Source organism: Crocuta crocuta, unplaced genomic scaffold (genome assembly GCF_008692635.1).
Source record: "Crocuta crocuta isolate KB4526 unplaced genomic scaffold, BGI_CrCroc_1.0 scaffold61, whole genome shotgun sequence".
Taxonomy (NCBI): domain Eukaryota; kingdom Metazoa; phylum Chordata; class Mammalia; order Carnivora; family Hyaenidae; genus Crocuta; species Crocuta crocuta.
In genome coordinates, this window is record NW_027528369.1 from 9,756,966 (window position 1) to 9,782,768 (window position 25,803).

Sequence of the window (25,803 nt, forward strand, 5' to 3'; positions counted from 1 at the left end):
TAACAGTCTCCAGGTGACCCAAGATGCACAGGCAGCTTTAGGAGTCCCAGGTCTGGGGCAACCATCGGAAATCCACGGAGACCAGGTGACTTCCAGCTTGCACAGTATCACAGAGCCGGGAGCCAGTTCCTCCCTGCCCAGTGTCATCTCCTTTCCAAAGCGAACAGCAAAAACAGACGGCTGTGATCAACTTACCAGACATGCACTTGAACAAAAGAGGGAAAGTACAAGTGAGGAAGGGGGTGGGGGGAGGGGCAGCACAGTGAGCACAGGTATCACGCGGCCACACACCTCCAGCCCGGCCACCCTGGGGACACAGAACACGAGCAGGACAGCCAGCGGGGGCCAGCAGCATCGGGACTCCTGTGCCGTGCCCTCGGCTGTCAGCTCAACACTGGAGGGGGGCAGTGAGTCACCCCTGTGCTCCCCTCCGCCGCGTGGCAAGAGATCCACTAGGCCAGACAGCCCCTCCGCGGCCGGCGAGGGGCAGCAGGCTGCAATCAACGGTCTCGGAGACCACGTAACCCTTCTGGGGGCGTCATGGCCTATCGAGAATTTCACGCTTTTCCAAACACCATTTGAAACCTTAGCACTCGCTTCAGCAGAACAAGCCCACTACGATTTCCAAAGGAGGGCGCCCTCGGGGAGGCTGCCTGCCTTTACCTTGCCGATTGAAGTCCATGGACGGCTGCTTGCAGTCCTGAGCGCGGTGCCCCGTGGCCCCGCAGNCGCTGCCGCACACGGGGCTGAAGGGCAGGAAGGGGAACGGGAAGACGGACGGCCCCGAAAACGGGTGCTGGAAGTAGTTGGCATAGCTGACGGTCAGGCCGCTCGAGCCGCAGCTGCCGCTGCACCCGCACGACGTGCACACGACGCAGCCCGGGGGCGGCGCAGGCGCGGGCTGCTGGGGCGCCGACTGCTGCTGATGGTGGTGGTGGTGGTGGTGGTTCTGGGCGGAGGCGGGAACGTTCCCGGGGGAGCCGGAGCCGCCGCCGCCGCCGCCGCCGCTGTAGAAACTGCTTTCAGGGGCCGAGGAGAGCGCGGGGCTGGAGCTGGGGGCCGGGCAGCTGGGCACGGTGGCCATGCTGGCGAAGGACGTGGAGGGGTGGCTGCTGGAGGAGGCAGTGTTGCTGTTCGCACAGAAGCCGCCCTGCAGGGGCCCCACGGGCACACTGCTCATCGCAGAGAAGGCAGCTTTGGTGTTGGCGGTGTACAGGGCAGTCCGGGGGTTTATTATTGCAGGGGGCACGCTTATTTGCACATTATTAGAACAGGGAGTTTGCCCGGAAATGGCAGAATCGGTGGGGACAGAGGAAGACACCAGAAGTTTGATGGGGGGCCGGGCCACGTGGAAGACAGTGCTGGACGTGCCCGCGGCAGCGGTGCTGGTCTCCCCGCCCGGGGCGGGCTGCGGGGCCGGCTTCAGGACCCTGTCCAGCGCGGACGCATGCACGACTTTGGCGCGGGGACCAAAGGAGACGGTGGGTGACACAGCGCTGCTCTCGGCAAGCGCGGAGAGGACCTGCAGGGGCTGCTGGGGGCCGGACGCGGGCGCCGCGTCGATCACGGCGTGGCCGAAGTTCTTGTCCACCTTGATGCCACCTCTTGGTCCCGAGAGCTTACTCCGTTCTTCTAGAGACAGCAGTGAGTGCACGGAAGGCGGGAGGAGCTTCACGTCTGCGCCCCCCCTCTCCGACTTGTGCACAGAATTCAACATCCGGATGGGCGCCAGGTGTGAGGCCGCGGCCATCATCTGGGGGGGCAGGGGGTGGTGGCCTGATGGGCTGGAGCCCGCCTCGTTCTGCACGGGGAGGACCTGGGCCGTGGGCCTGGCGGAGCCTGAGGCGAAGTGGTTCAGGAGCATGACGGGCTTCTCCTTGTCCGCGCCCTCCAGGTGAACCTCCACACCTAGAGACGGGGACAGAGCGGTCAGCGCACCGCCCCGGGCCAGCGCGGGGCCAGCAGGGCGCTCGGCACGCCGGGCGTCCTTACGTCTGTCGTTCTCCTCAGCGCTGTCCGAGCTCTCTTCCCGGGCCTGCACCCCCATCGGGCTGGGCGAGGAGCTGGAGCACTCGGAGGAGCTGCCTTCCCGGGCCGTCTGGTGAGGGGGCTGCTCCACTTCCACCCGCAGCGCTGCGGAAAAAGGGGGACCACACAGGTCGTGCCAGCCAGCGGCTATGGTGCCTCCCTACCCCCTGCATGCGCCTCCCCGACAGGACCCCGATGTTTAGAGAACACAAACGGCGGAGGCCCCACCGTGAGCTACTTGCAGATTCACCTGTGGCCGCCGTGCCTCCCTACTCAAATGCCGGAGGACAAGGTGCAAGGGCCCCCCGACCACCATGGTGCTACGGAAGTAATCACCACACCGAGGGACACTCCCTTACGAGACCGAGGGACGTGAGAACTTTCTAGGCAAACGACCACTGAAAAGCTACACTGGTCATGTTTTTCTTCCTGGCTGGTACTCTCAACACACGGGCCGGCCAGCGTCACGAGAGTCCTCCGCCCCGTCGAGAGAGAGGCTGTGGTCGGGCACGCTGGGGGGGGTGGGCCTTCGGGGCAAGGACCCAATCATGACCTCTCTGCACCCGCCTGGGGAACAAGCGTATCTTCATCTACTTTGGGGATTTCCTTGTCTTTCCCTCTTGCCAGGGAGCTTCTGGCTCTACTTCTTTTGCCCAAACAACTTCAGGTGAGTCTCCAGCTTCTAACCCAAGCGTCCTTTCTGTTTTCTGGTGGAGACTGTAAGAGCTAAAATAATGAGAAGTATCTGTAAATACTAACACTAAGCAAAGGCAAACAGGTGTGGTCTGCGGTCTAAGGGTCCTCAAAAGGAAGGGACTGGGATCCTGCATCGCAGCTGCCCATCCGTCCACACCTACCTGCAGCGTGGGCACCTCGCACGGTCTGTACGGGCCCCACGTGGCTGGTGGGGGGTACGCGAGCCACTCCGCTGCTGGTGACCGGGGCTGGGGCTGCGGGGTTCAGGCACCGTTTTTCTGACTTCTCCCTGCGCGACAAGAAAGCAAGCACACACGTGAACGCAGGCCCCGTGCGGAGGAATCTGCTTTTGTGGCAATTCCTTCCGAAAGCGACGGCCTCTAAGTCCCCCCAGGGATGGAAAACGCACTGTGGCTGGTCAGATTCACTGCCCAAGGCCTTGCCTGGCACACCAAAACCACATCTGCAGAATTTTAAAAGCATTAATGAAGGTCTGATAAACAATCAAAATAATCCAATCAACGGCTTTAAGTGTAAGTGCCGTCAGCCCTTCGGAGTAGAGGCCGCTTTTAGGCAAACAGGCTTGAGCAATGCAATGACGCAACGCGGATGCGGCCGAGGACAGCCAGGCCCTGACCCACCCCGAAACAGCCACAGGCCCTGACTGACCAGTGGGCTCCTTCCAACCAGGCACAGTTACCGAAGACGGGAGAATTCCAGCCGTCGCCGTCCCCCCTCACCTTCCCCCTTTCGGAGCAGGCCCCTGCCACCGTCTCTTGGCAGACAAGCCTCCCCTCTGCTGGCCTGCCCCTGCTCCCTGGTGTATTCAGTACGCTTCTGCGTCCTTTCTTCTGCCTCAGGTGAATTCCTTCCATGCCCAGGTTTCCACCTGATCGTCACCCCACATTTGGGGGGCCCCCATCCAATCAGGAGACACCCCAGCAATATGTTAGAAATGAAAACACACACATTCTGCAGCTTCACACTTACTTCTCCAGCTCTAGCTGAGTCTTGAGTTTTTTCTTTGCTCCCATGGTGAGGGATTCAAATTTATTTAGATCTTCCTCAGTAAGGCTCAGAAACTTCCAGAGAAGAAACAAATTACAAAGTTATTGAGAATCAATTATGACTCTGAAGACAAAGAACTTGGGGCATAATTTAATAAATGCCTTCTACCAGCACAGGTAAATGGAGCCAACCTAACCGGACAACAAAAGCCTTGGCAACACGAGGTTACTTGCTAAATGACATGGCGTCCCTTGTTCAAAATGCGAAAGGCTCACAGGCCGGGTCCCCAGGCACTCTGCTCACCGCCTGGAGAAGCCGGGGCACCTGGAAGGGCCATGGCAGGCAAGTAAAGAAGGTGCTCTCAGTTTCAGCTTCTACAGAGACTGGACTCGCGGAAGCGTCCGTCCGTCCCCCCCTCTGCCCCCCCCATCCTAGGATCCACCCCCTCAGATGCAAGCCATCTGTCCTCAAGCAGACAGGAACTCTTAACAGTGCTTTTGTCTCAAAATCACCATCATTTTAGGGACAAAGCAACTTTGTCCTGGAGCAAGTGATCCAGGAGAGCTGACGTCATCTGAATGGACTGTCAGCCAACGGGGGTCTGACACCAAGAAAACACAACACGCTGTTCCATAGCGCCACCCATGAGGTTTGTGGCTAAAATTCAACTCCTACCTTACATTGTAACTTTTTAAACCGACCATGAGGCAAGGCTGGCAAAATCTGGTTTTCAAGAGTTATGAATCTTAAGCCAAGGGTATTACAAATATAGTAGAACCTTGGTTTGTGAGCATAATTCATTCCAGACACATGCTTGTAATCTAAGCACTCACGTATCAGAGAATTTCAAGAACCATTGGCTCACTTGTGATCACGTGACATTCCGCATCACATATGACTCCTGTTGCAAGATGCAGCTCATTTACCAAGTTAAAATTTATTAGAAATGTTTGCTTGCCTTACGGAACACTCGTGTGAACAAGAACGAGCTACTCGCAACGCAAGATTTTACTGTATGCTCAAGAGGCATCTCCTGGGGTGCCTGGTCTCACAGTTTGTGGGTTCGAGCCCTATGTCAGGGTCTGTGCTGAGAGCTCAGAGCCTGGAGCCTATCTTTGGATTGTGTGTCTCCCTCTCTCTCTGCCCCTCCTCCGCTCATGCTGTCTGTCTCTCTCTAAAAAAAAAAAAAAAAAGAACCGTCTTCTATTAGGGACTAAACACTTGATTTCTAGGTTCAATTGGAGATTTCTGGACAAATGAAACTTTTACATATAAAACAAAAGCACCAAGTGACTACACCCAGCAGGGGGAGTGCGTTCAATCACTGCTACAGGCCTCATTTAGTTTTATCGGTGACACCAAGACTTAAGCAATTTCAGAATCTTCTTGAACAATGAAAAAATGCTCGTCCCAACTCTCTATTGTAAAAAGTCATCCCTACGTTGGACTGCTTGAGAGACACAAAGTTCGTCTATCCCTTTCAGCTCCGTGACCCTCAGTCAAGCCACAGCATCAGTGGGCTGTTCCCTTGGGTCCGAGCATTTGGGCCCCTTTTTAAATGGGCCCTTCCTGCACTGGGAGGGGTCGTGCGCACCAGAATCCCCCGATCCTGCCGACGGCAGGGCCGCTGGGGGAGCACGTCCTTCACCACGCAGGGAGTATCTAAGCTGCGAAGACCACAGTTAGCTTTAAAAAAAAACCTGCTTACAACCCGTCCATTTCCAGTTTTTGCTGCAGCTGCAGGGAGACTTCAAATCCAAACCCACCGCCCCCTCCGGTGAGCGAGCAGGACTACTCCAGGCTATGTGATTTCCAGAGCACGGAAGGTCAGACCCCCAACTCAAGCCCTCCAGGAATGAGGCCGGAGGAAGACCCGACATCGCCCATCCAGTCATCCACATACCTTCTCCATCGTGAGCTGTTTGAAGACGGGGTAGTACTTGTGCAAGCGCAGCTTCCGAAGCCAGTCTAAGATCCCATTCTGCTCCTGGGTCTGAGGGGCCTGCAGACTGGAGGGCATCAGGATGGCGGGCGACGTGTCCATCTGGGCCCGGTAGGCCAGCGTGGGCCCGGCGCCACCCGCGTGGGAGCAGTGGGGCAAGCCGGCTGCGCTGGCCGGGTGCTGCATGTGGTGCTGGGCGCCGCTCTGAGCGGAGGGGATGCCGGCCACGCCACACACGGGCCTGTGGGGACAGCGGGTAGGTGGCTGCCATCGTGGACGAGACAGACAGGGGCACGGGAGCCGGCTCCGACCACCCCCTGCCAACATCAGAGCCCTTTTTTGCCACCGCCCATCCACGACACCACCGCCCTGAAGGCGCCTGTCAGTGTGCACACGTACACATACGTGCACACGCTTATGTATCTGTAGGGTGTCCGTGAGTACACGCATCCATGTGTAGACAGGTGCATTTGTATGCTCATGCTCGAGCGTATGCACACGTATGTGTGTGTTCATGTGCGTCAGCACTAGACTTGTGGCTGCACTGTCTGGTTTCCATTACTTCTGGCGTATGTGACAGAACAGACTCCTAAATCTTTAACATCTGAACGAATGTATCCAGACTGAGTCCCGGCAGCGGGCCGAGAGGCACATCAGCACTCTTTCTGCCCTGGACCCGTCCGCCCCAGACCACAAACCCACACGTGTATCGCGTGCTCACTCTGCACCAGGCAGGCAGAGGGGACGAGGGTGGCCCTCCCACGAGCCTCGTTACCCGACTGCATCGTCGCACCATTGGTGCGGGCATGGGACTGTGACGTGGGCCCGTTTTAATGGCCTGTTTGTCCCCCGAGCACCGCGACAGTCACTCTCGGGCCTCACGCTGACAGAAGACCCCTGAAGCAGTGGCTCTGCCACCTCACGGCCACAATCACTCCCTGCTTGCTTATATCTGGTTTCCTAGAATGTGCGGGGCCCGGAGACTGGCATTTGTAATACAGGGTCCTTGGGAATTCTGGCTCCAAGAGCTCAGAGAAGCACTTGTTCCTCTATGTGGAGAAGCCACACACCAGAGCACCTCTCTCCACTTCCTCTCACAGCATTATTCCAGCCCAAGTCCAGACAGGACTTCACTCTGGAGACAACTATTTACGCCTAATCAGAGCTCCACCCCGACCTGACACGTGCTGGTCACACAGGAGCCTCTCACCTTCCAGACACGCCCATCACGGTGCCCACTTTAGAGAGGGAAGGGGTGCCAGGACCTGTAAGTCAGAATAGAGGTTATAAAGTTTCCACACAATAAAAAGGTTTTTATTTGGATGCAATCACATTTCACAAACTCACTTGGACTTTGAAGCTGTTGGGTGGGAGATGAAGTGCTGAAAAATTTCTTAACATGGTCATTTTTCAATATGTGAGACGGTAATGAAGTCAAATACCTAAAAATTAAGCAAAGTGGTTTCATTGGCATTAACGTGGCATTACCGAAAACCCACTGGGAAACAAACTAATTTTCAAGAGAAACACGCGTTAGAGAGGCACGAACAAAGCACCCCAACCTGTTCCTCTTCCTACTTCAATTGAGCTGAACTCCTGCTAGGACTCCTACCGTCCCCGCCCCGGGGCCACCTCTGTCGCAGGGGCTGGCTCCCCGGGCCCGGGCCCGGGCAGCAGGCCTGCCCCCTCCGCACACTGACTGAGCCAGGGCGCGCTCTACGGCCAGGGGACGCCGGCGTACAGGGACCTCACTGGGCCCCGGTGCTGTCGCGCAAGTCTCAACTTTCCGCCATGGGACCTCATGACATCGGACTGTCAAAATCACGCTGGATCGGGACATATACTATGAAATTCCTTTACTCGTACCCTCAAAATCAAGCCTTCAAATTCTCTGTAAGTGATGAAAATCCCTGGAGGCAAAATAGACCCAGACTGCTGAACACAGCGTGTCCCCTCAAGCGCTGCTGGGGTGACCAGGCGGCTCGGGGGTGCACCCGCCCAGCCCCGGCCATGCCACACGGCCCACGGGCAGGCGCCACAGGGTGGTGCCCTGGCCCGCAGCTGCAGGGGCGCGTTACCTCAGGTCCGCTTCCAGATCCATGTGGTTTCGCTCTACGTAAAAGGAATCTGGGCCAGCTAAGCAAGGAATGCATTTCTCCAGATTTTCTTCAGGGTACAGCTGAGGTAACTGAAAGAGATGGAAAAGCATCGGAGGTCTGTCAAGATCCCCTCGGCATGGGAGCCCCTCCGGTCGGGAACTGGTAGGTCGCAGGCGCGGGCAGCTGCAGGACGTTACAATCCGCCCTGTCTCAGCTCTCTGGGGTCTTACTTCCACTCAGGACGGAAAAGCCACTAGAGAACATCGCTCCCACCGCAGCTTCAGGGAAAAGCTCAATAATCTACACCATCTTCTTTCCGTGAGCCCGTTAGAGAACCAAGTTGCAGGGTCACCGTGTGAACTGAATGTTAAGAGGGACCTGCCCCTCCAAGGAGAGACAAGACCCATGACCCATCTCTGCTGTGACAGAACACGAGGAAGAGGTGGCCACCATGCCAGCAGGCAGAAGGTCAGAAGACGGACCCTGCCTGCGGGCAGAGTGTGGGCCAGACGTCAGGTAGCCAAGAGCGCCAGACACAAGGGGAGCTGCCCTCCTTCGCGAGCTCACTGCCCAGGAGACTGGAGACAGCCCCCAGGCTGGCAGAAGCGGGTGCTGGCTACCTCGGGGGGCCGGCAGGAACCCCTAATGCCTCTCCCTGGAGCCTTCTCTAGAACTCCGAGACCAACGCCCTTAAGCCCTGGGGACGAGGCGGAAGCAATACTCTCCCGCCTCTGCAGGAGGGGAGGGAGTCCTCTTGGCCCGAGGCCATGGGCAGAGACTCCCTGCTTTGGGGGGAAGGCAGTGCACACATGCCCCTCTGGCCCTGACGAAAGGGCAAAAGCCCTTTTGGGCCGAGGAGGCTGCGCCAGGACAAAGCAGAGGTCAGCTGCTGCTGGGGAAGAAAGGGGCAGGATGCCGGGAAAGACCCCAAGGGCCCCGTGCCTGGGACCGAGGCCAGACCAGGGGGATGGAGAACGCCTCACCCCCACGTCTGTCACCAGGTAACAAGTGACCGTAGTCTCCCTGGGGGTGGAGGGTCTACACAGCAGGGAGAGCCCCTCCGGGCCACGGATACAGAGGACAGCTGCGGGCTAAGGGTGAAGTCGTCCACTGTGACACTGCAGGCCCCTCCGCCCACTCCAGGTGCAGCCACCCTCCACCAGAGGGACCAGAAGCCCGCAGGGTACACGAGGTAACCACAGCAGCAACAAAACCCAAACCCAGCTCAACTCGTGACTGACCAATTCAAGGACCCCACCAAGGGCCTGAGAGCACCAGCAGGACGCCCATTCGCAGGTGGACACACAGCTTCCCTCGGTCTCTACGTTTTCTAAGCACAATGTCTATTGTTAAGTCAAAAATTGCAAGATACTGGGGGAAAAAAACAGGAGGGAATAAAAACTGTTGTCGAGGTAATCATCAGAGCCAGACTCAGAGAGAACCCAGATGCTGGAACTATTAGACAGGACCACAAAATAACTATGATTAACATACAGGAGGGTTTAGTGAGAACACGGACAACACGCATGAACAAATGGGAGATCACAGCAGAGAGATGGAAACCTGAGTAGAAGACATGTCAAATGGAAAAGCTAGGAGAAAGAAACAAAAAACCTCAGAAAAACAGAAAACCACGGTCTCAGAGATGCAGAACTCAACACGTTAACCGGCCTCAGCAGCAGCCTGGGTGGAAGTGAGGAGAAGCCCCAGGGAACTTGAAAACTGGGCAAAAGAAATCGTCCGACCGAAACATAGCAAAAAGAGCAAGAAAAACAAAAAGAAAAAACATGGTCCAGGTACACAGAGCTGACGTCCAGGGCCAAGAGAGAGGACAGGGCAGAAGAAACGTGGAGGAGATCATGGGTGAGAATTCTCCAGAATTAACAAAAGACAATAAACCAGACACCCGGGGAGGCCGGGGAGCCCAGAGCCCAGCAGGCCAGCAGCACTGCGCACACCCAGTGGGTCCGAGCTGCCGCCTGCATCACCGTGGCCAGAGCGATGGCTCTGCACCGGCCGAGAGGCCGGGCACACAGGAGAGGAAACGCAGTGCTCTCAGTGTGACAGCGGGAAGCGTACATCCAGGGGGAGGGGCAGTGATCCCGAAAAGCACGGCTCACGGGCCAAGAGGACAGGCGGCAGCAAACGACTTGTCCAAGCTTTTCAAACAGGACCCATCGATTGGATTTTCTCCTACAGGATTATATCCTTGACTTTATAGTGAAAACGTAAGACTCGCTTTGGAGACACCTCAGGTATGTTACTGCATGACATACGGGGCCTGATTAAAATGCACTGCTTTGGCTAAAGACAGTGGGTCACCGCTGCGACCCGGGCCAGTGGACTCTGACCACGTATTAACCATAAAGGCACGCACAGCCCTATGTATGTGCGCATGTAAAGTGCCATTTAGTCAGCACCGGAACCTTCCATTCTGAGGCCAGCTATTGGAACAACTGGGAAATGAGCAGGAAAATCCAGTATGTCCAACAGATCCAGGCGGAGCTAGGTGGTGTCTCTCTGAGCCTCTGCTGCAGAGTAACCACCCCAAACACCCCTCGGCTGCCTGTGCAGGTCACAGCGTCCTGCGTCGTCTCGCTCTCCACACCGTGGGGAGATCGGACTGCGGCACCGGAGACCAGGCGCTCACGGCCATGCACCGATTACTCGCTCTGCCAGCTGAAGGAGGCAATCCACTGAATTCACTCTGCGGGATTATCCAGAGCCTTTTAAGTTTTTAAGAGCCCTTCATCACCTTACCTTTGAAATAAATTCAGTCACTTCAGAGGAAGATTTGGTTACTGATGTTACTGAAGAATCAGACCACAAGACCTTGAAAACAAACAAACAAACAAACCTTAAAAACAGACGCCACATACGTCACTCACAACACACCTGTCCGGGGGATCTTCGTGGGCACAGGTGCGGCGAGCGTGACGGGCTCTAAGTGTGGTGGACCTTGTGGTAGGGCAGCTACACTTCCTGGACTCGTGAGAGCCGAGTTCACGTAACTCATGTCCTTTGAGGCTTAACTTCCTGTGTGTGCAATCACGCAAATGCCACCAAATTACTCAAAGGCAAGGAGTCTGAGGCTGGCCCCACACACTCGGGTGCAGTCGCTGACCATCACGANCGCAGGTCAGGAGACAAGGCCCCTGCCCTCGGGGACCTGACAGAACAGGCCCAGGCCAGTCAGCACCAGGACAGCGGGGGGCCGCGGGCTGGGTGGAAGGCATCAGAAAGTGCTTTCTGGAAGAAGCTCTGCAGCACCGGGCGTGCCCAACACTGACCGCACTGCACTTCCTCACCACACGTGCGGGGTGGGAGGTCTTAGGTCATCACGGGGTCAAAGCCGGTCTCCCCAGATGGACTGCAGGCGCCCTGGGGGGGAGGGCTGTGTCTTCTCCCTCCCATTTTCCCAGTGCTTTTCCAGTGTTTCCTGACCCCTTCTGGGCACTGGGCAAGAAGTCGGAGGGTGGGTAGGAGGATGCGCGTGGGGGGACGTGGGTGGGGGTGGGAAGAGGTGGGAAGNCCTCAGACCCAGACGACACCACTGGAGGGTTTCAAGCCAGGAAGTAAAGTGACCAAAGAGAAAGCGTTGTATTTCCAGCGATGGAGGGAACAGAGCGCGGCGGTCTGAAGACTCCTCTGCTCCCCCTCCTGCCCGCGCCTTCTGAGAAACAGCCCACCGTGGTTGCTGACGGGCCCCCACGTCCTTTTCCTCCACCGAAACCCACACGAGTCCCTTCCGTCCCCAGAGCTGCCGCGACAAGTGCGAAGGTGGCGGTCTCACCGAGCTCCCACGACACACAAGCCACCTGAGGAAAGGGGCTCCTCCCCGGCCCCGGCGCTCCCAGCGCGCAGCAGGCTCAGCGACGCAGCAGGCGCCTCGCCGCCCAGCGGGCCTGCACCACGGTGCGGCTGACGGGCCTNGCCGCTCCCCGTGAAGCACCGGTACCATCTCCAGGCAGAGGCAGGAACGCTCTGGTCCTTGGACGCTGGGCCCAGAGCGCCGCTGACGCCCCACCTCTGTCGAAGCGCAACACGCGGCGAAGGAGCACTCTTCTCCCCGTGCCCCTCGGACCAGGGAGGCCCGATTCCCTTTGGGGGTCCGCCTCCTGCTGTTCGCACTCACATCACACGAGCACATCTTAGACCCCGCGAAGCGCGAAATCCAACGCCCAAGTGACGAGCGCAGCACGGACAGACCGTGTCATGTGGAGACGGACAATCTGCTGCCCCAACCGTGACGTGCTTTAAACAGGCACAATTACTGCAGGCCGTCGGCTCCTGACGCGGTTTTTGTTTACTTCCCCACGGAGCTAGTAACCCAGCCCAAGGCAGACAGAAAGCCAGGGCTCCCTCCCGGGCCGGCCTCGGCACCACCAGGCTCTGCAGCTGATGCGGCTCCCTTCGCGCTCCCCCTCGGCCTTCCCCGCCGGCCCAAGCCCCTCCGCCAGAGGAGGCGACAGGCCCCCGAGGGCACTGCATGGACACAGAACAGCCTCACCGCATGCCACCTGCTAGACACGGTCCCGTCAAAGCCAAGGTGACATCAATTGTAAGCTACCCCATTATCTTAGGCCCCACCGAGGAAGAAAGTTGCCAAACAAATTATGGCACGGTATCTTCCTGTCACTTGTACCTATTCAAAGAGCGACTAAGATAGACTAGAAGACAGCCCTAAGCATACACAAAAAGCAACACATGCACAAAACAGATACTCAGACTACGTTACATGACATCTCAGTCCCCTAACTTCTCAACTCCATCCCCGACATCCCTGTCTCTCTCCCACAGCACCGCAGCCAGAGGCCCTGCCCACCGCTCATGCCACACCCCGGACGTGAGCAGCACTACAACATCTAGAGCCCGAGGCAGCCAGGCAGAAACAGAGACCACGTGCAGAGAAAAAAACGGTTTTAAAAAAGTAAAAACTACCATTAATATTCTCACTGACCTAGAGAAGAAACCATAACCGAGAACAGGATGCTATGCAAAAAGAACTGTCAAGAACAAGTATGTCTTAAAAGGGTAAAAGGAGTGAAAAATCCCATTGAAGAGAGAGATGACACAATCTTCCGTAAATTAGATCAAAATGCAAAAGAGAAAGAAAACAGGGAAAAGTCTAAAACAAAGAACCAGTCCTGAGGTCCCAAATGCAGACAGCAGAGTTCCAAAGCAGAGCAGAGGAAATCCAAAGGGAGGCTTCAAGACGAGGCCCCCAAGTTATGGCTGTGTGTTTTCAGGTTAAAAGGGTGCACGGAGTCCCAGCACAATGATGAGAACAGACCGACAGCCAAGCACGTGTGAGGAGTGGGCAAGCACCCAGCACTGAGGCATCCCTGGAAAGCGCCAGTGAGACGGGAGCGCTCCCCATGTCCTGGGGGAGAGCGACGCCCAGACGCCAGCTGTGTCCTCAGTCCCATGCCAGGAGCGCACAGACCTCCCCACACGGGGAAAGCCCCCGAAGCGGTACACCCGGAGCACCCTAAGAAGCCACCAAAGGATAACGTAAGACCTGAGAGCAGGGGACGGCGCCTGGACAGACGGAGGCACCGTGCAGGTGGTGATGGGGGGGAGCTGCGTGCCCACCAAGGGCCACTGGTCCACACGGGAGCGGAGCCGCAGCTCGGAGATGGAAGCAGTGAGGGGCTGGGACTGAGTGCAGTGCGGGGGAGTTTCGGACAACCGGGGACTTCTAAAGTGAAGCCGCTGCTAAGCACCTGTCCCGAAGCAAAACCCAAACGAGCACACAAACAGATAATCCCTGGGCAAGCCCTGAGCGCGTACACGTGGCTCCCAGATCGACAACCCTCACACTGTCACCCTGAGACCACACGGCCACTGAGGTGCACATCCAAACTGTCCCCTGCTCTTCCCGGCGATGGCTGCAGCATCGCTGGACTCTCCAAACTCTGCACACAGAGCTGAGAAAAACAGAGACTCAATTAAAAAAACAGTTGTCAAAACTAATCTTTGTGAACAGCGAGACGATACTCCAAGAAGTCAAGGTTATTTTGAAATGAAAAACTGAAACTTCCAAAGCTCTAGCATGAAAATAAATGTAATGCTTGGGTTCTTGAGTAACAATGGCACAAAAAGAATTTTTTTTTACTTTTTCTTTTTTTTTTTTTGCATGAACACTGTTCCATAGTTCTTTTTAAGTCAATAAAATCCTAGAGTTTAATAAGTGTTTCAAGGGGTTGGGTCACCTTTTGGTCTTTTTATCCCGCCTCTCTATCCTTCATGTCTAATAGGAAAATCTTTTTATTAAAAAACATGAAGCTTCAGTTATTCCAGTGCCTCCACAGTGAGAGCAGGAAAGCTGGTAAATGCGGACATTTCCCACGTACATGGTCACATGCTAACTTTGTATTTCCGGCCGCTTGCTTCCTGCCTACTGATCTCTCCTCAGTAACCAGTAACTAGCAGTTACAACTTCAGCAAAAACACAACCAAGTCCATGGAAACGACCAGGAAACGCAAACTCCTATCTGTAGTGGATTTTTACATCCCACCAGCATCTCAATCCGGCTACGCAGGACTTCCTATAAAAGAAACCGTTCATTTGTCTCCTGGAAAACAGGGTCACGCAGAAATTAAAGCTGGAGATACACAGGACCGAGAAGCCGGTGGGCAGAGGCCGCGGATGCCTCCCGGACCCAGCAAGGCCGCCAGGAGAAAGGCCTCCCTGTGCCTCCCTGCTGCCCAGCACACACGCCCCACCGCCGAGCGCGGAAGGCACTCCTAGAAGGGTTTCTTTGCTCTGGACCGGGAACAGGAGCGGTTTCTTTCCACACAAGAGATGCCATGCTTCACGGACAACTTAATCTTCCTAAGTTAGGGTTCTGTGGGCAAAAGGAAAGGCTTAATCCTCAGGTAACTTTAAAAAGTTTAACTGCGTTCTAACGGACAAGGAACTAACTAGACGGTGCAACCCGGTGGGTTTGGGCACACGTTTACACCCAGGACACCATCACTCCCATCGACGCAATGCACACACACGCATCACCTCCACGAGCTCCCTCCTCCCCCCGGAGGCCGCTCTTCCACCCCTGCTGCCCCTGTCCCCTCCGACAGCCGTCTGTGAGTGGGCTCGGACAGAACACACTCCTTCCTGGCCAGGGCTCTGGGTTTTCTTCTACAGTGTCATTATTTGCGTGTTCTCCACATTCCCAGTTAACAACAGCTCAGTCCTTTCCACTCGGGGTAGGCCCGCACCGTCCTGTGGACGCACATTCGGACGGGTACACGTAAAGCCGTCGTGACCATTCTCACACACATCTCCGTGGGAACAGATGCTTTCATTTCCTGGGGATCAACACCTCGGAGTAGAACTGAGGGGTCAGCCTTTAGGGAAATGTTTAACTGTAGAAACTGCCAGACGGCCTTGCAAAGAGGCTGCAGCCCTGTGCACGCGCCCTGGCCGTGCAGGGATGGCCCCCAGCTGCGGCCACGTTGTGGGCACGCAGACCCCCTCACTACAGCTCTGCCTGACGTTCTCCTGAGGACTCGGGAGATGGAGCACGTGCTCACGTGGGACATTCGTCCTCCGAACGCCTTCTCTGCTCGAGCATCCGTCCACATCTTTGGCTTTTTATTGCGTTGTTTTCTTATCACTGAGTTTGGAGAGTTCTTCATAAATTCTGAATGAAAACTCTACCAAATATGTAACTTGCAACCGCCTTCCCCTCATGTGCGGCCTGTCTTTGCACCTCCCCTCACGGTGCCTTTCCAGGCCCAAGTTCGACACCCCGAGCAAGTCCAATGTATTTGTCTTACGGATCATGTTCTTGGTGCTGTCTGTCGCAAAGAAATCCGCCTCGCCACACAGTCTGCTGCGCTGTCGCATCCCTGTAGTTTTCGGCTGTGCCTTGAGGACTCTGACCAGTTCTGAGGTGATCTTCTAGAAGGCGTGAGGTTTGGTTAAGGTTCCTTTTTGCATACAGACACCAGCTCCAGAGGCGTTTGTTGAAAAGACCATCCTCAAGGTGCCTGGGCCACTCAGCTGGTTGAGCGTCCAACTTCAGCTCAGGTCATGATCTCACGGTTCATGAGTTCAAGCCCCGCATCGGGCTCTGTGCTGACAGCTCAGAGCCTGGAGCCTGCTTTGGAATCTGTGTCTCCTCTCTGCCCCTCCCCCGCTTGCACTCTGTGTGTGTGTGTGTGTGTCTCTCTCTCTCTCTCAAAAATAAACATCAAAGAAGGAAGGAAGGAAGGAAGGAAGGGAGGGAGGGAAGGAGGGGGGGGAAGGAAGGAAGGAAGGAAGGAAGGAAGGAAGGAAGGAAGGAAGGAAGGAAGGGCAGATGGACGGACTGAACTGCCTGCCAACTGGCCGTGTACGTGCGAGTCGAACTGTGAACCCTCTGTCCCAGCCAGGACTGGCACCCCGCACTCACGGTGACCCCGGCGCCCCTGGGGTCTCATGGCGAGTCCTGAAGTCAGGGGTGTGGGGCTTCCAACTGTCTTCTTTTCAAAATGTCTGGACTCCTCTACTGTTCTTTCCAGACGCATCTGCGGGCCGGCTTGTTGATTTCCAAAACGGAAAAACCCACTGGGCTTATATTGGAGCGGGGTCGTTCTAGACAGCACACGGGCAAGCAGAGGTGGGTTCGCTGCTGTCCCCAGGCCGCGCGCCCTGCAGTTAGATGCCCAACCATCAGCGCCTCCAGGTGGCCTCGCTTCCTTGTGGGACAGGAGTCCCCAGGCTGACGCGTGAATGGCAGCCGCAGCCACACCCTCTGAGCCCAGCACAGAACAAGCACGCGGCTTAAGCCGCACAAAGTGAAGTGTTCTGTAAATATTTTTTTCATGGTGCTTGTGTCTTTCCTTTATGCCTTGAGTTACCATTCAGCACACGCAGTTTGGGCTGTGAAGTCCTTCAGGACATCGGGTTAGCACCCCGAAAGGAGACCTGGTTTGGACTTCCAGTTGGTGGAGGATTGTCACTTTCCTAAGCACAAGAATACTTTCACCAGTTCTCACGCCGGGAAGAGTGAGCTCTTCCGACACCGAAGCTTCCGCGTTAAGTGCTACCACCCTTCAGCTTACCCACTGGGTGGAAACGTCTTCAACTCCACACCTTACCCCATGGGACGGCGTCCACCCCAGGCAACACCCCCAGGTCTGCTGCCGCAAACTCGGAGCTGCCCGTGGCCACGAGGCCGGGGCTCCAGGCTCCTCTCACAGTCATGCCGCTCACCTGCAGGGGACCTGGGGCGCCGTGTCCCCGTCCTCGCCAGCCCACTGCCTCCCTACCCCTGACCATGACCCCCTCCTCTAAGGGGCCACAAGAGGCTCGGGTCTTCGGAGAGAAGCTGGGGGCACCGTGTTGGACGCAGTCACCACACCTCCCACCGCACAAGCCCAGGTCACAGGCCGGAGGATGGGGGCAGATCGAAGCGCAGTGCGACCAGATGGGCCGAGTGCCCCTCCCTGAAGGGCTCCACCCCACAGAGGCGGATGACACCTAGGGGAGAGGCGGCCGAGAGGCGCAGAGCACAGCGGACAGGAAACGCGCTCAGGGTCCCAGGGACGTGTAGGGCTCCCGCCCCTTTGAGGCCTTAAAGATTTCAGGAATCCAAGGTTCCCCGGCCGCTGAGACGTGGGTGCTGGTCCCAAGTTTCGACAACCTCCAAAACCTTAGGCAAGTCTTTCCCATACATTTGAAGACACATGCATAGCCAAACAACGGAGTCCCACAATGCATTGTATCTCCCAAATCAAATGAAGATTTTATTCTTTTAGTGGTCAAAGTATTTCAGGGCAGCAAACTTAGTGAACCATACCCAGCATATGTACTAGATACTAACCAGGAGCTTTTACTGCTGAAAACCACCCCCCACCTGCACTGAGGACACAGGAAGCAGGTTTTCCTTGTCAATCAGTCTTCAGGCACCTGGCCAGAGGAGAATCTCACACATGGCGGGCAAGGAACAGAACTGTGGGGACACGGCCACCAGAAGACATTTCCCAGCCTCTACTGTAGCTAAGCGGGACCAAGAAACTAAGTTTTGGTCAACAAAACACAAATGGAAGTATCTGTGGCTGCTTTAGGAATGTCCCTTAAAAGAAAGGTACACTTTCCTCTCCTCTTCTTGCTACCCGGAATGACAATGTGAGGACTGGAGCCCTGGCTGCCACCCTGGACCATGAGGCTCAGGGCCACACCCTGGGGGTAGCAAAGCAGTCAGCTGGGGGAGCCCAGGCCTCCAGGGACCTCCTGGAGCTTGGCTCCTAACACACTGTGAGGCCACCAAACCACGGTTACCGTGCGCCTCCAATCCAGATACACAGCGCGTCTCAATTTTCACATGGAGTTGCTGCGTCTGCCAACTCTGGTGAGCGCCCAGCAGCAGCTGAGCACATCGGTCTAGACGACACTCAGCACGCAGGCTGCCCGGGTGTGGGGAAGCCCACAGGCTGGAGATGGCCCGCCCACGGCCCACGCCCGGCTCCCGGCCTCCCACAGCCCTGGCCTGGCCCGGTGCTTGGCAAGAAGGCCCATCTTCCATTTAGATAAATCAAAGCACCTGCTCACGGCAAAGGTTTTTGTCCTACCCCTCAGAGGAGAAAAGAAGGAAAAAAAAAAACTTGGCTTCTTACCTCAAAGGAACATTCAACATTTCTTTCATTTTTTGTGTGTGACAATCCCTTCAGGTCTATCTTTTCAACACTCACTGTAAAAGCAAAAAAACAACAACAACAAACAAAATTATAAAAATGAAATAACACTTGCAAGTACATATTAGTTAGCATTTGATATTTCAGTAATTTTCAAACTGCGGCTTGAGGCTGCTGTAGCCCGCTCCCTTCTGCGGCGAGCTCGCCTGGGAAGAGGGCCTGAGGAGGGGGGCAGAGAGTGGTCACANGTGTGAATTGAAAAGCAGAAACAGAAAAAAACAGGCAAAAAATCAAATCACAGAAAAGGAAGAGAGTGGTACTTGCAAAGAGAACGTAAGCAGATCTGAATGCATGAGAGCACAGCCTCCAGTTACTACCGAGGATCAGGTCTGATCTGTTCTGGTTTCTGAAAAACTGACACTCCTCGTGTTCGGCTGTGACGGCCTCAGACACCAGTGCCCGCACAGTCCCGCCCGGGGCCTTCTTGTCAACAGACCCGGTGTCATCCTTCTGGGACAGGGCCAGGGCCAGGCTGGAAGGGCTCAAGGCAGCGGTGACGGAAGAAGCCCCGAAGACCTGAAGACCGGAGCGGGCCTGCCAGAGGCCGCGGCCGCCCAGACAGACAGCGACAGGGGAATGGCCCCGCCCCGCCCCACCCCGCCCCTCACAGGGGTGCCTTCCCCTTCTCAAAACTGAAATGGTGCAGTCAGGTTGTCAGCACTTAGGCTCAAGCTTGAGGATGCAAATTAAGTTTGTAAAATGCAAATATCTGAGCACAAATACGTGCTGATGGTGAAACTGGCAACTACAAACATGATGATGTTTCCAAACCCCTCAACCACCTTCAGATCCGGACGTCCAAGTTCCAACTGGAAGAGCGACGCTCCTGAAGTGCTCCCAAATCTGCTTCCTCCAGCCTGCGTGTTCGTGCAGACACGGACGGTCTAGCCATCCACCTGCGTGGGCCAGCCGGGCAAGACCGCGACAGACACGGAGCCCCACACGTGCAAGCTGCACCCCGCCCCCCCCACGTCACTGCTCACTCTTCCCGCACAGACCGGGGCAGCGGGCTCCGGGGTTCCTACAGGGCTTTAAACCTAACTGTGCCACGTCAAACGCGGAACGTAGGCTTCTGGAACGATTACGCTCCAGGCCTTGGGGACGCCCAGTGCCCTGGCCTCCCACACAGATGTTTTCCACGGTCTCCTCCCAGAGCCCCAGTGCCCTAAGATGCTCACAGCACACCCAGAAAGCTGCACAAACAGCTTGGAGGAAGGGGCGCCAGGGGGGCTCAGTTAAGTGTCCGACTCTTGATTGCCGCTCAGGTCATGATCTCACGGTTGGGAGTCCTATGTCAGGCTCTGCGCGGAGTGTGGAGTCTGTTTGGATTTTCTCTCCTCTCCCCCCGCCCCCACCCCCAGCCATTAAGCTTCTCTCAAAATAAATAAATAAATAATTTTTTTAGAAAAGCTTGGAGGAGAAAACTCTGAGAAACTATGTGTGTCCATAAGCATGTTCAAGGCTCTGAGCGGTCCTGCAATGATTAAATCAGTTCATATTAACAATTCCTCAGTTTTCTGGGCCACAGAACTCTTTCTTCCCCTGACACGTACAGACCTCCCAGAGAACAAGAAACTGCTCTGTGCAGCAACCTGCTCTGGGGAGGGTTCTAACCCCTGCGATGTCCAATCCACATGTGACCATTCACATCTGTACTAATCACAACCGAATACAATTAAAAGTCCCCATTCTTCGCTTGCGCTAATCACTTTCTAAGTGCCCAACAGTCGGATGCAGCCAGCGGCTGCCGTCCCGTGCGGCACCGACACTCAGCTGCAGTCACTGCGGACGGCTCTACCGGGCAGCGCTGTTCTGCGCGGGGTGGCCGACTCCAGGCTGCCCTCGGCCCGTCTGTGAAAATGGCTTTGCTGGCACATGGCCACGCCGTCTGTTTACATATCGTCCACAGCTGCTTTCCACCCCACGCAGAGCCTGCTGGCCACGCCACAAGCCCTAGGCTTCCCAATGCCAAAAATATTTACTATCTGGACCTGTGCAGAAAAACTGTGCAATCCCTGCTGTAAAACCAACGACTGTTCCTTCACCGACCTGTCCTGTCGGGTTCCTGCTGTGCGCAAGGTCACACTCTCGGGGCTGTGGACACCGAGCGGCGGACACAACAGGCGGGTCCCACACTCCGAGGCCATGGGCTGTTGCGGGAAAGACCTTTTACCTGGTGAAGTGTTCTCTCCCAGGCCTCCCTCACTTTGTAAAGTTGCATCAGGGGCAATATGCACCTTGGGAGATCCTAGAACCCATTCGGTTTGGAGTATTTTAAGCTTAAAATAGCACCTTACAGGAAGGAATCACTCTTTAAAAAAAAAAAAAAAAAGCGCGTTTATTTCCTTTCTGGCAAAACCAAGAAAACACATTCTGAGGTCACACACCTCCCTGTTTTCACTCAGTGAAATCGCACGCTGTTCCTGTCTGGCTTCCTCAGTCAGAGTGTCAGCACATAAACAGCTTTTAAGTTTTCCCTAATCAGTATTTTTTAAGCCTTACCCATAGTGACATCACTCTTACCCAGATCTCCCCACTTTTTAATTTTTTTAACATTTTTTATTTATTTCTGAGAGAGAGAAAGAGAGAGAGAGAGAGAGAGAGAGAAAGAGAGAGAGAGAGACAGCGTGAGCAGGGGAGGGGCAGAGAGAGAGGGAGACACAGAATCCGAAGCAGCCACAGGCTCTGAGCTGTCAGCACAGAGCCCGACGTGGGGCTCAAATCCGCAAACTGTGAGATCATGACCTGACCTGAGCCGAAGTCGGACGCTTAACCAACTGAGCCCCCCAGGCGCCCACTCTCCCCCCTTTTTAAACAAGAAAACATATGAAGTCCATGAACACAGAAAGCTGCAGTCAGCATTCTCCTTGGCCGCAGGACAGCACTGTGCTCCTAGATGTTCCAGGATTTAACATTAGGATTTTATGCAAAAAAGTAAAAAGAGAAAACCCAATCTGGCCTGAAAGCGGAAGTGACTCATATCTGGACAGGACAATGTGAAAAGCAGATGAATGTTATTCAGCTCTTTGCAAATAACAGAGGCTTCTGGAATTCCAGGGCTGCAGGCCTAGGAGGTGGGAGCCAGCGCCCCAGGCCGGCGCCACCACCCCACCTGTGCTCTGCTCCTGGAACCCGCCCGTGTGGCATTCATTCTCCCTGAGAAGGCACCTGCGGCCACGTGGGACCCTGCAGCGGGGGCGGGGGCCAAGGTGGCTGATGTGGGGCGGGGGAAGGGGACGTTTGATTAGGCTTAAAAGATGGTTAAACACGTTCTCGATTCTGGAGCTCATGTTTAAGATCACGATCACAATATGAAACCATGAAAATACTCTTGTAATATAACAGTTTACAAACCGCACACGTAACTTGGCTTTAGCTGTTTAAAATGTAAAAGAAAGGCTAAAACCAAGTTATCAAAACCGACAGGGATTGATGCGCTTGGTGGTGGAACGAGGAGCAGGTTGTCCCAAGTCTCCACACCGTAGTTCACGACTCTGCCCCCACGCCCACGCTAACACCTAGCCACGATCCGCTTCTCGACTGGTAAAATGACCTGCCCCTCGCGCCTGCCCGGCCAGTCCCGCAGACCGTCATCCACGAGACAGACGGGAAGCCTCACGACCTTCTGAAGAGTGCAAGCAAACGTGGCTAAACCCCGGGCTGGAGATGAGCCCACCGGGACGGACCCACACAGACGCCGAGACTGAAGGCCGCGGCTAGAGGAGCACTCAGGAGGGGAGGCGGGCAGGGCGGGGCTGCGGAGAAACGGGCTGGGGTCGGGACGGCGCACCGGCGCACGGGCATTGGACCCCTGGGGCCCGGGCAAGGGCACCCGAGTCTAGACCCACCTGCTGCTCACACTGAGCTGAGAAAGCACGGGGGTGGGGGGACGTGCGTCCTCCTAAAATTCTGTTTGCTCTGACTTTCCTTCTTCTCCCATTCAAGACGCACAGGAGGAATCGCCCTCCACTTCTGCAGCTCAGACCACGTGGCCTTCACTGACACACCTGCCTGCACTGAACTACATGAACCACAGCAGTTACACTGCTGTAACTGGAAAAGGCGGGAGGCAGTCTGTGTGGAAGAGATCAAAGACATCGCTCTGGCCACCCACGCGGGGGCTCCGGAGTCCTGAAGCGGGGCTGGGCGCTGGAACGAGGCGGGGGCTGGCAGAAAGTCACAGTCTAGGATTGAGCCAGACCCAAAGGCCCCGCGGCCAGCAGCCACCAAGCCACCAAGGACCAGAAACACACCGTTGCGAGGACAGCCCTGGGGGCTCCCAGTGAAGGCGGCCATGCTTGAAGGGTCACCTGCACTGCCAGGCATCTTCAAGTGGTTTGCGAGTGCTGTCATGTCATGCTTATAAAGCAGACAACTATAGGTAACAGCTTTCGTTTGTTCCAAGAATGAGTCACTCTTTTGAAGCTTTTCCCCTTTCTACCCTGAACTTGTCTGGAAAAAAGTGGGTAGTCGGTATTTTTCTGCCACAGATCTTTTACTTGATTTCAATGTATCTTTGATCAAACTGTCTAATTTCTTTCATTTCTTTTTTAAATGTTTATTTTCTAGAGAAAGACAGCAAGTGGGGGAGGGGCAGAGAGGGGGACAGAGGATCCAAAGCAGGCTCCGCGCTGAAAGCAGATGGTCTAATGTGGAGCTTGAACTCACAGACCGTGAGACCATGACCTGAATGGAAGTCAGATGCTTCACTGACTGAGCCCCCCAGACGACCCAAAGAGTTTAATCTCTATGTGCCCCACACGGGAACCACTTCAAAACTTACCAAAACTATGCTACGAGCAACCACAGTCAGGCAGGGGTCATGTGAGATGAACAGTCACCCCCTGCCCCACACAAACATCCCCTTCTCCTGAGTCCTCTACACGGACACCAGGCCAGAATGACATTTAAGATGCATCCCGCTGAAATTTTTATCTCTGAAACTTAGTTTTTCATTTGAAAATTGAAAACCTGTATTCTTCAAAGCCTCAGCTAAATAATAACGTTCTTCAAATATTGACCGACTCCCTCCCTTCTCTCTGGTTGTCTGTGTTAACAGGGAGTATGTTTAGAAGCACTTCTCTGGCTATTGCTAAAATCACTACTATGTGGATTAAACTAAGCATTCCTTCTGACATCTTTTCTAGGACAGTATCATGTAAGAGTTTAAAAACTCCAAAATTTGTTTTTCTTTGATTTTTTTATCATCTTAGCTACCTGGCATTAAATTTGTTAGTTCTCCAGAAACAGAAATAGAAACAAGAGTTAACGCATGGCATGATGTAGAAAACATAAAGCTGATAAAAGAGATTTCTCGAGTAGCAAATATAGGAAATGAACACATACATATTCCATTTGAATGATTAGAGATATGGCACTTGATCTAAGGGCCCAAGGAATTTCACTTATCTATGTATTAAGGTGAAAAGCACTAACCATAAATGACATAAAAATCACAAAGTTCCACCCAGCGATGTCTGTGCTAGGGTTCAAAGGGAAGGGCCCATCTGCGCAGAGGGACAGAGTGATCGCGGTCCAGGCAGGACAGCGCATGGTGTCTGCACAGGTTCGCTCGTGGCTGGAGCCAGGAACTCAGAGGAGTGACAAGACCAGAGCGGGGACACGAGGAAAGGTCACAAGCAGATGCAGGCACAGACAAGGCCAGTCCACAAGCCCCAAAACAGGCCTCCTCCAGGCAGGTCAAGGTAAGCCCATGGGCTCTGAGGCCGCGCCGGCTCGGCGTGAAATGTGACTCTTTCCAGCTCAGAGACCTTGGGCAGATACTCAATCCCTGAACAAAAGGAACACAGGTTCCCACCTCACGGGACTGTGACATCAGCTAGGTGCACACGCTTTGACAACGGCACCCGGTGGCCAGTGCTGGGACAGCAGCTGCCGCCGTGCACGCCGGGGCATGCTTCCTAAGCAGCGGCACCACGGCCCATCTGCAGGGGATGGACTGGGCAGAACAACCCGCAAGCGGCAGAGGGGACGGTGGCCACGGTGACAGGAAGAAGACTCCGTGATGGCCCCCCGGGGCCATGCCGGCCGGGGCTGCGATGCTGCGCCCCTCATGCGGAACAAGGATGCCTGAAGGTCAACCGACACCAATCACACGTGCCGGAAACTCATCTCCGGGGCGGCAATGGACGTGACGGGTCTGTCCTGGGCACACGGGTAGAGGCACGAGCAGGCCGCCTGGGGGGCAATACTCATGGGGGCCTGGGGGCTGGGCAAGCGCCTCAGCTGCTCTCTCAGATCTCAACGTCATCAAGAGATCAAGGCCCAGACGGAGCATGAGCGGGCGCAGAGGAGCCCGGGCAGCCCCGGCCTTTCAGGGGCGGACGCGGGAGGGGTTTGAAAGGATGCCAGCAGAGGCGAGAGAAGACGTGAGAGGCGTGTTCCCAGGAGACCCAGGGAGGACGCCGCACCAAGGCCGTGTGTGCCTGGCGGTCCACTTAAAAACGGAAAGAAACCAAGGGAGGAGAGTGGGGGGCCGGGGGCGGGGGCAGATACCAAGCGAAGAGAAGGGCTGACCTCTCACGAGCACAGCTTCAGGTGCAGGGTGCTCAAGAGGGTCGCAGCGCATCACCTGCTCTTCCTGTAGCGGGGCTGGGGGCTGGGGGGTTGCGGCAGCGCGCACGGGCACGGGCAACCTCAGCCGCAGGACGTGTCGGGGGACTGAGTGGTGCCCTGGAAAACCTCTCACGGCTGGCTGGGGGACAGCCTGTCACTCGTAGCACGTACCAACTTCCAAGGTGTAAATACTTGCACCAAGGCTGCCTTCAAGCCATCAGCAGGACATTGAGAGACTAAACGACTTCCTGCGCTTGGAACAACGGATACAGGCTGGCACGAGCGGCTTCGACACACCGCCAAGCGCAGCGCACACACCGCCGAGCGCACACACCGCAAGGTTCGCGTGCCCCGTGAGGTGGGCCAACAGTAACTCAAGGTAAGGGCTGAAAAGGTAAAGATGTCCACTGTCATCCCCGTAGCTTCCCTCGATAGGGACTCAGACCGCTGCGCCCTGAGGTCTTAAAAGAGGCCACTTGGGATGATCAGCTGGACTCCTACGTCTCTGAGTCACACTTTCTTTAGGGCATGAGAAACGGGCACTCAGATAACTGTTCTGTGGCTCAGGTGAGAATCTTTGGCTGAGGAAGCCTGCGAGCCTCCAGTTTTCCAAAAATAACAACAACGCACAACAGCACAGCAAAAAAGTCAAAAGAACAACTTTGAAACGCACCAAATAATGCCATGTCTTAAAAAGAAATGCAATGTCCTCATGGAGGGTGGGGGGCAGATAAGGGAAGCAGCAGGTAAAATGAAATCATAGGATCT

The 25,803-nt window shown here is 55.6% G+C and overlaps 1 protein-coding gene across 1 annotated transcript in view; it reads right to left on the minus strand.

The window, feature by feature from the left end:
* ZCCHC14 (zinc finger CCHC-type containing 14) overlaps window positions 1-25,803 on the minus strand; it is a 55,523-nt gene that overhangs the window by 2,588 nt on the left and 27,132 nt on the right. Inside the window, exons 6-15 of the mRNA XM_077754104.1 lie at window positions 18,382-18,455; window positions 10,534-10,605; window positions 7,753-7,862; window positions 7,022-7,116; window positions 6,885-6,939; window positions 5,636-5,915; window positions 3,715-3,806; window positions 2,886-3,013; window positions 1,993-2,133; window positions 664-1,908 (exon numbers count right to left, since the gene is read on the minus strand). Of these exons, the coding sequence (XP_077610230.1) occupies window positions 664-1,908; window positions 1,993-2,133; window positions 2,886-3,013; window positions 3,715-3,806; window positions 5,636-5,915; window positions 6,885-6,939; window positions 7,022-7,116; window positions 7,753-7,862; window positions 10,534-10,605; window positions 18,382-18,455 (2,292 nt within the window). The remainder of the gene's footprint in view (window positions 1-663; window positions 1,909-1,992; window positions 2,134-2,885; window positions 3,014-3,714; window positions 3,807-5,635; window positions 5,916-6,884; window positions 6,940-7,021; window positions 7,117-7,752; window positions 7,863-10,533; window positions 10,606-18,381; window positions 18,456-25,803) is intronic.